This window comes from Myotis daubentonii, chromosome 1 (assembly GCF_963259705.1).
Source record: "Myotis daubentonii chromosome 1, mMyoDau2.1, whole genome shotgun sequence".
Lineage (NCBI taxonomy): Eukaryota > Metazoa > Chordata > Mammalia > Chiroptera > Vespertilionidae > Myotis > Myotis daubentonii.
Window position 1 is genome coordinate 31286798 of NC_081840.1, and position 12946 is coordinate 31299743.

General features: G+C 37.7%; 1 protein-coding gene across 1 annotated transcript in view; it reads left to right on the forward strand.

The window, feature by feature from the left end:
• Positions 1–12946, forward strand: part of KCNH5 (potassium voltage-gated channel subfamily H member 5) — a 250185-nt gene that overhangs the window by 53408 nt on the left and 183831 nt on the right. Inside the window, exon 7 of the mRNA XM_059694117.1 lies at positions 11221–11647. Coding sequence (XP_059550100.1) covers positions 11221–11647 — 427 coding nt within the window. The remainder of the gene's footprint in view (positions 1–11220; positions 11648–12946) is intronic.

Sequence of the window (12946 nt, forward strand, 5' to 3'; positions counted from 1 at the left end):
TTCTTATTGTCAAGTTTTAACTCTTTGTATATTTTGTATAATAGCCCTTTATCAGATATATCTTTTGCAAATATTTCTCCCAGTCTCGGCTTGTCTTCTCATTTTCTTTTTTAAATATATTTTTTATTGCTCTTAGAGAGGAAGGGAGAGAGAGAAATAGAAACATCAATTATGAGAGAGAATTATTGATTGGCTGCCTCCTGCACACCCCACACTGGGGATCAAACCCACAACCTGAGCATATGCCCTGACTGGGAATTGAACTGTGACCTCCTGGTTCATAGGTTGACACTCAACCACGTTTTACAGGATCATTTTCTTGACAGTGTCCTTCTCAAAACAGGGTTTTAAATTTTAATGAAGGCCAGTTTATTAATTTTTTTCTTTTATGGATTGTGCCTTTGATGTTATATCTGAAATATAATCGCCATACCCAAGGTCACCTAGATTTTCTGCAATGTTATCTTCTAAATGTTTTATAGTTTTTTTGTTTTACATTTAGGTTTATGATCCATATTGAGTTAATTGTCATGAAGGGTGTAAAGTCTATGACTGTATTCATCTTTTTTTGCATTTGGATGTCTAATCATTCCAGCACCTTTTGCTGAAAGACTTCCTTTGCTCCATTTACTCCTTGACTATGTTTATATGGGCCTATTTCTGGGCTCTCTATTCTGTTCCACTGATCTATTTGTCTCTTCGTCCACTGACACCTTACTGTCTTGATCACTGTAGCTTTATAACAGGTACTGTCTGTCCTCTGACTTTTTTCTACTTCAGTATTGTGTTGGTTACTCTTCACAATTTTTTCCTCCCCATATAAAATCTAGAATTAGTTTATCACCAAACACAAAATAATTTGCTGAAATTTTGATTTGGATTATGTTGTAGCTATAGATCAAGTTGAGAAGAACTGACATTTTGCTAAATTGAATATTTCTGTCTATGAACATGAAACATAACTGCATTTATTTAGTTCTTTGATTTCTCTCATCAGAGTTTTGTAGTTTTCCTCATATACATCTTATATATATTTTGTTAGATTTTTATCTAAGTGTCTCCTTCTTGTAGACAATAGGGCATTATCCTTTGGCCACCATGTTTATCTCTCTTTTCATGAGTTCCTTTCCATTAATATTCTTATTCTCTAATATATATATTCTTTCTGTATGTCTAGGGATTGCCTCAGGGTTTATTTAGGTCCCCACGCTGGGATCTCCCATTGGAAGTGTAAAGCATTGTGAACAAATTAATACAAAGACGAAAAAAGGCACAATCACTAAACTCAAATGTACCTACCTTCTAGTTTGAAAGAAAAATTTATTTGCTCACACACTATTCAAGGTTGTGAATAAAAGAGATTGTAAGTAAAAGAGGAGTCAGTATGAGGGAGGAGATGGGGAAAGGATTGGAGAATGGGTAAGAGTCAGCTATAGGTTTCAAATTGAAACACCGTGGCAATGGTCTGAGCTGTTAAGTTCTATTCCAGGTGCGGATGGATGGTATTGGATGTTATCAAGGATGGGTAATAAATAGACATCTTTCTTATATTTGAAAAATTTGGTTATATTTCAAGAATATATTCTTTTGCATGAGTTTTCCACAGAGACAAAGCAGTCTGTCTAGCTGAGGGAATTAGCTCTGGGAGGGTAGGAAGTAACAAGCAATGAATACAACAATGAGATTCCTTTATTTGATTTTTTTCTATACATGAATAGAGATTTTTATCTGTACTGACCTTCATGTATGATGAATGCTTCCTATTGTTAAGCATTAGGTAATGATTTTGATGTAGAGGCAACGAAGGTGGAAATATATTGCAATTTGAATATTATGAGTATTATTTACTTATTTTTCCCTTAACTAACTATGGGTACTCACATAGAAATTGCTCTATACTGTTTTCTACATAGTCATTATTCCTATGCTTGAGAATATATCATTCCCTCACTCTTCTTTGAAGGAGTTTCTAAACTTTCATTCCTACTCCATTTGGTCTTTTTATGACTATTTTATTCCATGATTTCATTTATGCTTTCACATAACAAATACTAACTGACAAGAAACATGATTATCTTTATATTGGAATTCTTCACCTTGAAGAAATCTGTTTTTTAGGCATTGTGGATAAAGGATTAACAAAAGCATTTCTCTGTCGGCATGAGAATTTTACCTTTGGTCAACTGTCTTCCTTTTCCCCCAGGTAACTGGTGAAGGAAATATGTTATCTATGCTTCTAGGCCAGTGGTAGGCAAACTGTGGCTCGGCAAACTGTGGCTCACGAGCCACATGTGGCTCTTTGGCCCCTTGAGTGTGGCTCTTCCACAAAATACTGACTTCTGCGCATGGGCCACGAAGTTTCAATCGCACTGTGCATGCGCGCCTGCACGTGGTATTTTGTGGAAGAGCCATACTCAAGAGGCCAAAGAGCCGCGTGTGGCTCGTGAGCCACAGTTTGCCGACCACGGTTCTAGGCAATTGTAGGCATACTTTAAAAATACCCCTGATCAGGAAATTGCATATGGGCTGGGAAGAACTTTTAATGAACTATAAATAACCTAATGAAGACATCATAGTTAAGAATTCCTGAATAATACAAGTCTGAGCATATCCCTGTGGACTCTGAAAGCTATGCCTGTGTTATTATTACAAGTTTGGATTAGGTAGAGCATAAGGCATCAAAACCTAGATCTCCAAACATTACCAAAACAACCTGTTGATAAGACAAAGTTGAGCGGAGTTTATTGTTGGCCATTACAAGGGAGAACACTATCTTACAAATATTTGGCAGTTTCTCAGAATAGAAAAGGAGAGACTTTATTGGGAACTGGAAGTTTGATTTATGATGGGTCTTTCAAAGGGAAGGGCTGGGGAATGGGTTTTATTAGGATTGGGTAAAGATTAAGACTCATGAAATAATAGTCCAGGGTTGGTGGAAACAACAAGGCGAAGATTTTGAGGCATTGGATTCAAAGAGTCTTTAGGTGTAAACTGCCTGTTGATACTTTCTACTTAAGAGTTAATCAGTCTTTGGGAAGTTCCTATAATGAGAAATCCAGCCATTTTTCTGGGCATGGTCATGGAGTCCTGGAAAAGTAAAGCCACGCTCAGGACAACAGAGGCCTAGCACAAAGCCACGTTAACATAGTAAGTTACGGTTTCAGTTCTGAGTGTACAAGCTGAGTGTGAAGTTAGACAATTTTAGTTTTAAGGCCTTTAAGTCTAGATGGTTTCAGTATCTGCCAATTGAGTCTCATTTTTACACTTCTGAGTTGTCCCCTGGAGGAAAGAGCACAGGCAGCACAGCTCTGTGGACCTCTGCACAGACAGTTATGAGGTCAAAGCCTGTGGAAGAAGACGCCTGATGCGGCCCCACTGATAAACAGTGATTTCTGCCCTATAGCCTCGGAGTCTACTGAGAACAAGTATGGTCTATAACAGGCTTGTGAGTCTGAGTGCTCACTTGGTCAGCACTGCAGACACAAATATGGACTCTATAATTAAATGCCTGGTGTGCATTTTTCAAGAAGATGTTAGTTTTCAAGGTGATTTGTTTGTGTTTAGGTCATTGTGTCAGTAAAAATCAGCATTTTCAATTACCTTCCCATAGGATGAGATATAAGTGGCCATACTCAAAAGTTGTTGTTTGAGCCTTTGCAGATATTGCAGTTGCTTTGGCCACAGTGAAGAAGAGGCCTAGATGACAGGAGCTTGTGGGACAATAATTTTATAATAATTACATCTAGACTAGCAGACATTTTTACCCAAATAGAATCCTGCTGGAATTTTAAAACCAGTTGTATTTCTTGTGTTCAATATTGACATCTAACAATTAAGTTTAATAATAGCATATCTATTTAAAGACAGTGTTACCTGTATTGGTAAAGACATTAATCATAATTAGGAAATACCATCTCCATGTACTGGAGTCTGTCAGTGAATAAGATAAAGTTATGTCACTAGGACTGTTCATTTCTGCTCTTCGTGTATGTTAAGCATACATTAAAGCTTTAAGCATATATACATAATTTCAAATAGCAATATGCTCTACAAATAATAGTACAAGGCATTAGAGAATAGGTAATGACTGCAGTGATCAGCATTGAGTAATGTAGGAAATCTTGTAGTGAGGGCTAACTGCAGCTCTTAGGTTAGGAATTTATTTCAGTTGCAAAGAAAAGAGACTCAAGGGACCTCAAATGGTGGGAGGTTTACTATAAGGGTGGATTTTTTTGAACATTGGAAAAGAAACAATGGGGCCTAAGGAACTAGTATTTGGTCCTGGACCATGGCAGCTCTGGGAACCTCAGCACAGCCAAGTTGTAATATTAGGGACGTGAGCCCGGAAGTGGGCACTAGGTCGAAGGGCTGGGAAAAGAGGGAAAAAACCTACAGAAATAGAGCTACTCTTTGACCACTTTCTCCACATGCCTCACACACTTGCTTTGCCAGTTTTAAAAATTATATCCTTAACAATTTCATCGTCACCTATTACCATAAAAATGGTTGGAAAAGAGTCACTTTTAGAAAATAATTTTGGAAGACATGACCATTCACTCTGTTCTGTAAGATGTCCCAAAAATCTACACACAACACTTTGAATAATTATAGAGGCAGTGTTCATTAAAGTACATTTCATTTTCAAAACTGAGTTACCAGCTGTGAAAGTGTGCATATATATTTTTTTGGATGTCCTGTATTTTTGCAGAGTTTGTAGGTCTTCACTTGAGTGCCCCCCTATTAATGTGGTTCACTTAGTCCTGTCAATATACTTATCTATTTTCTCTTTAATTACTGCATTCTTACCTTCTCTTCTTTTTTATCTCGTGGCTCCCATTCCTGAATCTTTCTAGCTTTCACTACATCATGGCCACATCAGCCTTTCTCTACCTTAACCCTCACTGCCTTCTGCACCATTTCCTCAGCATTTCTTGAACCAGTTATTCATACTATAAAACAAGGGTCTTAACCTATTTAAGGATAGAGATAGTTAGAGGAAGTGTCTGAGGAGGTGACAGTTAAGCCCAGACCTGCAAGATTAATAGGAATTAGATGCATACACAAAAAAGGAGTGGCTGGTGGATTAAGGAGAGTGTTTTAAACATTATGTTTGGAGACCCCCAGGTGAGAGAATATGACATTTTTGAAGAAAGGAAAGAAGTTTCTTTGTCTGGAATACAGAGAACAAAGACAGAGAAGTACAAGATGACACTGTAGAAGCAGGCAGGTTGTGGTAAGGAGTTTGGATTATTGTAAAAGCAGCAACAAGTTATTGAAGGATTTAAAGCATCCATCAGCATAGTTTGCTTGTACATTTATCATAATGTTTAGGTGATATACTTGTTTTTAGGGTGCATGTTTTGATCATGCTTTATATTTTCTGTAGACCCAATGGATATCAAAGAGAAAGTCTTTTCCACGAGAAGCATATAAAAATTTAATGCACTATGGATATGGCTGAACATCAAAGTCTGTTCTTCATCTTTCTATCTATCTGCTGATGCCACCATGTTTTGAAAAGAATATAGATTGGCTAACATAAATTATTTAAATTGAAGTCTTCTACTGAAGCATGTTAACTAATGCATGGAATAATGAGGATTATTTATTTCCTCATGGATCTTTTGGTAGCATGAGTTGGAGAAGTGAATTCTGAATAGGAAGAAGATAATAGAATTTGTTATCTGGGTTAGAAGTTCAGGTAACAAATGTAGTTTTCAATTTTCTTTTAGTCTTTAAATTGTGCTGTACAAAAGGAAATAGAAATGGACTATGTAGTCATCCACGTATAAAATCTATTTAGAATAAGAACCCAGTGGTTTTGAAATGGAGTTTATTATTGTTTGATAGTTTTCATCTAGTTGCCTGATATAGTACTATCTGTGAAGATGAAGTAACTATTAATTATTAATTGTAACATTAGTGCTAGAGGAGTAAGAAGTTACTATGCGAGATTAATGTATTCATTTTTTTTCAATAAGTATTTGGTGCTTACTACATGTCAGAGAGTGCTAGAGAGCGTTCAAAACAATGTTCAAAAGAATGAGCATGATATGAGCACATAATCACAAATAGACAAATGTCAAGAAGGAAATGTATGTGGTCCTTTGAGATTATATGATGAAATGACCTGACCTAGACTGGAGAGGAACGTTTCTCTGAGGAAGCAGTGACCGAGCTGAGATCTGACGTATGAATAGAGCAAACTAGGCTAAGGACAGGGGCATAAGACAGTTGTAAAGCACTCCACTTAGAAATAATAGCAAGTTCATGGACTTCATGTTTGAGGGGTCATAGCATATTTGAAGAACTGAAAGTTGAATGGAGCGTGAGCTTAAGAGTGTTGAAAGATGAGGTTAGAATGGTGAGCAGGGGCCAGACCATACAAGTCCACGTAAACCAAAACAGATTCTAAACAATGGAAAGATAGGGGATGATTTGTGTGTGTTTTTGTTCACAATACTAGATCCCCAATATTTAGAATAAACTCAGTAGACATTTGGTGAGTGGATGAATGAAATCATGTATGGCAACTTTTTTTTTGCATTTAAAGAATGAGTTAGAGAAAAATAAATAAGTCCTTCTTGGGCCATCCTTTTATATTTCTGAATGTACCACCACATTTCAAAAGTCGACCTAAGTATGCAGCTTATTGTCCATCCTTATATTAAACGTCCATCCTTATGTTAAATCTCTCATCACTTGAGGTCACTTGAATATTTTTTCTTTGCAATTAAAAAAAATCCTAACCTAGCAGCTGTATTTAGCTCAGTACATGCTTTCCTACATCACTCAATCCTGATCATCCCAGTCATTATCTATTCCCTATTGCCTTGTATTATTTTTATTTGTAGAGCATATTACTATCTGATATTATGTATATGTGTTTTAAAGTTTTAATGTATGTTTAGAATACATGAAGAGTAGAAATGATCAGTCCTAGTGCAGGTACTAATGTTCTTCGTTAAATTATACATTATGCTCTAGTTCCAGTGAGTTCCAGAGTGTGGTCAGACCATGATGTGGTGAGGAGCAAGGGGCCTGAAGCAAGACTGTCTGTAGTTGAATCTTGGCTCCTCCTCTTACAAGCTGCATGAACTTAGTCAAATTACCCTATCTGGGCTATGTTTAATGATACCTTTCACATAGGGTTGTTTTGAAGATGACATTTTTAAAATACATATAAAACTCTTAGAACAATACCTGGCATGTAGTAAGCATTCAGTATTATTATCACCATGTCTGTCTTCCAAGTAGCAGTGAATGATCTTGTTTTCTGGTTAGTTTACACTGTGAGAAGGAGTATATGGTACAGGATTGTTGCCATCTTTATTACATCCTTCTATCCCTGTAGGTCCAACTATAATTCTACCCCAGTCTCCTTCCTTCCCCACCCCCATTTTCTTCCACATTGCCTAATAGTATATATTTTTTAGTTTGCTTTTTCTGACAGTCCTTTTCTAACTGTATCTTATGTATCTCCTATACCTGTGGTCTAGTCAGTAGAGAAATTAAAGAGAATTTCTCTTTCATACTTGATGCCATACCTTTATACAACTTAAAGCTACATTGCCTGCTTTGTTGTCCAAATTTTATTGCTTGTGTTGCAATTTTTCCCCTTCATTTATTACATGTATTGATGGCTTAACATAATATCATATGCCATGATTTGTAATGGACACTAGATCCATTCTTCAAGGGGTTTAGAATTTCCTGGGATGCCAGGCATACAAACAGAGACTTGTAATAAAGTGTTATTGTGACAGTTGTTGTAATAAAGATGTGCAAAGGTGAATGCTAACACAAAGGAAGGACACCTAACTCTCATAGAAAGAGGGGGAGGGTATGATAATGAATATGGTGGTGGTAGGGTGGTTGGGAAGAAGTCAGAGTAATGCACGTGGAGGAGAGAGTTTGTCATAAGCTGTACATAAGACCCTAGCCACCAAGAGTGTGGGAGGGACAAACTTTTTCAGAAGAGGGTACGGCTTGTAATGTAAAATGAATCAGAATGGACACTTTAGGAGCTACATGTTGTTGAGGGTGATAGAGCATAGACAGCACAAGGAGGAGTTGGTGGGGGAGATGCTGATTAGGCAAACAGGTACCAGGTCCTGATGGCTTTCCCTGTCACAGTAGAAAGTGAATCCTTAATCCTATAGCATTAAAGATTTTAGATCAGGGAAGGACATGATTGGATTGATGTGGTTTTAAAGAACACCAGGCTGCTCACCTGTGTAGTGTGATCTGTGAATTAAAGGAAGTGAGACTAGAGGTACAATGGCCAATGGAGAGCCTATTCCTTGTCACACAAGTAAGAAAAAATGAAGTCCTGATGAAGGCATGGCCTTAGAAATGGGAAAGAAAGGAAATTTGTGAGAGATTTAAAAGGTAGATATGGTCTGGCTGGTGTGGCTCAGTGGTTGAGCATTGACCCATGAACCAAGAGGTCCTTGGTAAGGGCATATGCCAGGGTTGCAGGCTCTATCCCCAGTAGGAGGCATGCAGGAGCATCTGATTGATGTCTCCCTATCATAGATTCTTCTATCTATCCCTCTCCCTTCCTTTCTCTCTAAAATAAATAAAAACATTTTATAAAAGGTAGATATGTATTGAGCACGTGGGCACTTTGATGGTAAGATCCTCTGGACTTGATAATCAGCTGTATGTGGCAGAGAACAGAGGAGCTGAGGCTCAGCTCCAGGTCTGAGGGTATGAGTAGATAATGATGTCATTAAGAAGAGCAGGAGATAGAGAATTGACTCAGGAGAGGAGAAGGCTTCCCTTTGGGACCTATCACCTTTGAGCACCTATGGGACATATAAATGGAATGGAATGCAGCTGAAGGAAATTGGCTTCTGTATCAGGAACACATTAGAGAATTTTGTGCTAAGAAGTGAACCTGTGATTCTTCCATCTATAGAAGTCAGTTGAAACATTGATATGCATTAAATCAACCAAGAAAGGGCTGAGGGTAAATCATAAAGAGATCCTAACATAATAGAAGCATGGAGGAGGGTAGCCCTAGAACATGATTTTGAAAGAAATGTCAGTTGGGGAGTTGGCTAAGACCCAGGAGAAAGTGGTGGCATAAGAACTATGTTAGAGAGTTTACAAAATATTTTGTAATATTAAGTGGTGTTGGACATGGCTATAGAAAATGTGCTTTTCTATTAAGTGGAGTCCAGAGCAGGTGCCCTTCTAGGTGGACTGTCTCCTTTTGGAAAAAACTGTCTACATCAGAGACCAGGAGAGAGTGTCCTTCCATCTTTGAGGCCTAGGCCTAGGAGGCCCTCATATTTCACATTCCTGTTGAGAGTTGTGACTGTTTTTTAGTTTGAATAGGGAAAAAATTCTTCTTTCTTTTTTGAGAAAATAATTTAGGTAGAATGACTTTTTTCTGCAGTGTTTAAACAGAGGTACCATGTTTTCTTTTAAGGATTTTAGTTAACTAGAGAACAACAGCAACACTGTTTTTTTTGTTGTTGTTGTTTGTTTTGTTGTTGTTGTTGTTTTTTTTTTTTTTTCCATTTAACCCTGAGTTTCCCATGCATTTTGGCTATGGGTTTCATTAGAGCTAAAGCAAAGCATGTTTATCTTAATATCCCTAGGGCCCAACCTGGACTCTTGGCTTATAGAAAGTGTCAACAAATACTTATTTTTGCCTTTCTTGTTTATGGTTACATAATTTCAATTTTTGGGGCTTCCAGGTTCTTTTGAATCTTCTACCTATCAACATCTCATGTCATTGAATTATGCCAATTCACCTTCTGAGGCTTATTAATGCTATTCTTTTGATCTGCCTAAAGTTTAATATCTTTTCTCTCTCCCCAAGTGTGCAAGTGAAATGAGAACTTACCTTAAGGCTTTATTTATGCCACAGCATCAGAGAGTGGAAGTTGAAATAGAGCCAGGCTTGAGGACATCAGGGTTGAAACACAACAACTGCCAGGATACTTCTGCTGCCCTTTCACCTCCATAAGGGCTTCTATTTCTGCTTCTCTTCATTTTCTTTCTCTTTCTTTCAAGTCTTTATTTAGAAAAATTTCAATTATATAGCGTATAGTATAACCAACTGCCTTTTTAACCTTTTTACCTTCACTGTCAAGAACTTTACGATGCCATAATTTAGAGTCTTATTAATGTAACATTGGTTCCACTACCCTAACCAATTCCTCCATGTTGGTCAGAAATAAGCTCAGAGTAAGTTTAGGAAGATTCCTTGCATTCCTTCTGGGAGACAGAGTTAGCACTAACGATGTCATGAGACTTGGAGGTGGTAGTCAGATGAGAGGCTTCCTGGATCACTGCTCTATCTTCCATCTTCGTATCAGGGATGCATTTATCCTATCTTCCCAGGTGGCTTATTATAGGCTTCTAAAAAAACACACACAAAAAAACAACCAACAAAACAAGACAAACACACACACACACACACACACACACACACACACACACACACCAACTATGGGACCTATTGAATGAAGAAAGCCTATGCTATATTTCCATTTAGATAATGTTATATTTGGAATTTTAAGCTTCTCAACAAAATATGATTTCGCTGCTGTTCCCTTTTGATATTCTTTTCTATGACTATTGTTGGAGGATGATAAGATTTGGTAGGTTATGTACCTATTCAAGGTTAATTCTTCACTTTCTCAGAGCTCTACAAATTTAGTGCTTATTATGACTGTGGCGGGAAGTAGGGGAACCAACAATGACATTTGCCTGTTCTCCCAGTATGCACAGAAGTATTTCCTGTGTGCTTGCCTGTGAGATCAGGATTCTTTTTTCAGACATTTTGCTGTTCATAGCTATTATAAAGTGAGAAATAAAAATAAATCTTCTAGAGGAAAAGTTTTATAAAAGAAGAAATAAAATGTCTAAACTCATCACCCTATTTTTATACTCTGTGTATTGAATTTGAACATGATTCTCCTTTGTTTTTATTCTGTGCTATTTAAACTGCACTTATGAAAAGAAAGTGGGTCTTTCTTAGCTAATGAAATGATTTGTGTAATAATTGACAAATACCTTATTTTTGAGTAGGAAGGAATCAGCATTTAAAAACCTTATAATTTCATCTTTTTTGTTGATGTAAATAAAGTCAGAGCTATATTATGCTTATGTTCTTAGTATATAAGTGGTTGATGATCAAGTTCATGAAGGTGAGCCATTGTACTGTTTTATTTTTTGAAAGCGTGTCTCATTTCTTTTCAGGGAATCAGCAGTCTCTTCAGTTCTTTAAAAGTGGTGCGTCTCTTGCGACTGGGCCGGGTTGCTAGAAAATTGGACCATTACCTGGAGTACGGAGCAGCAGTCCTCGTGCTCCTGGTATGTGTGTTTGGACTAGTTGCCCACTGGCTGGCCTGCATATGGTACAGCATTGGGGACTACGAGGTCATCGATGAGGCCACGAACACCATCCAAATAGACAGTTGGCTCTACCAGCTGGCCTTGAGCATTGGGACTCCATATCGATACAATAGCAGCGCAGGGATATGGGAAGGAGGACCCAGCAAGGATTCACTGTACGTGTCCTCTCTCTACTTTACCATGACAAGCCTTACAACCATAGGATTTGGAAACATAGCTCCTACCACAGATGTGGAGAAGATGTTTTCGGTGGCCATGATGATGGTTGGCTGTAAGTATCTTGCTTTCTTTAAACCATTTTTCTTCTTTACAAACAATTGTTGTTGGCAGTTGTCCAGGCTCTAAGTTCCGTCAGGATTAAAATGAAACTGCTTTGTTTTTAGAAAGGTGTTTAACCCATATTATCTGCATCGGTTTACTTTTTATTCATCTTTAGAAAATAAAAAAATGCAAAATGATGTATCTTACTTTTTAGAATATATGAGCCCATTTAAAACAGCGTGGACAGAGCGATACAAACACTGACGTGGAAACTGCTGTTTTATTCTGTTCCCACTAGCAGAGCTCATTCCAAGGGAGACCAGCATCCAGACAGGCAGCATCTGGCGCACCCCACAGGTTTCGCTGGCAACGCATTCAATTCCAGAAAAGCAGACCCGAGCTGTTGTGGGATACGTTGTTTAGGAAAAAGTTTATCTAGTAATAGAATTGCTGAATTAAAGTTGATTTCTGGAGACAGTTTTATGCAGGTTTTACAATTAAAACTAGTAAGAAAGGTTTATAAATCTAATTTCCATTACAAACACTCTAGGTTGGATATATGCCTATTTGAGAGAATGCAAGGATTCGTAAATATAAACCTACTCAGCAATGACAAGAGTAGCTAGGATTTAGCCTGCGTACCTGAGTACTAAATGCATTGAGAGTGTTCTTGGGAGTAGAATGTTCTCTAAAGCAGCCAAAGACCATGCATTCTACACTCAGAGAGACCAGATGATGACAGAAGATCAGATCACTAAGGAAATACATACCCAAGAAGCTGCTGTAAAAGAAGACCTTAGGGAGTAGTCACCACTATTCACACCTTCAAATTGACTTAGGTGATTTGTCCAAATCTATTTCTGATACCTAAAGTAAGCTTAAGATCATTGTACTGGAATTTTGATTAGTATTATTAGCAGCAGGTAAGCCTTTGGATCCTGGTCATTGGTTTTTTGTCTAAGGCATCCTTTTTATGGTTTTACATTGCAGGGTTTTACATTTTGACTCTGATGGGAAAGATGTTAGAATACAGGAGTGTCAGCTGGCCTGTGAAGGCTCAATATCTTGGGTTTAAGCAAAGTAGTTTTCAGGGTTCCCAACTTCTGAGAGCTATTGGAGCACCTAGGCTAGTAGCTGTTTAGCTTCTGTCCCTCTACCTCCTTTGTACAGGTATGGAAACAAGAACTCATGGGTTCTATTTGCTGGTTAAAGGTAACAGAGGGAGGGTGAGAATTCCAAGTGTTGTTTGCTCCAGAGGCTATTAGGAGAAAAAAAATGTTCTTACATTCAAGGAGATCCTGAGGATTAA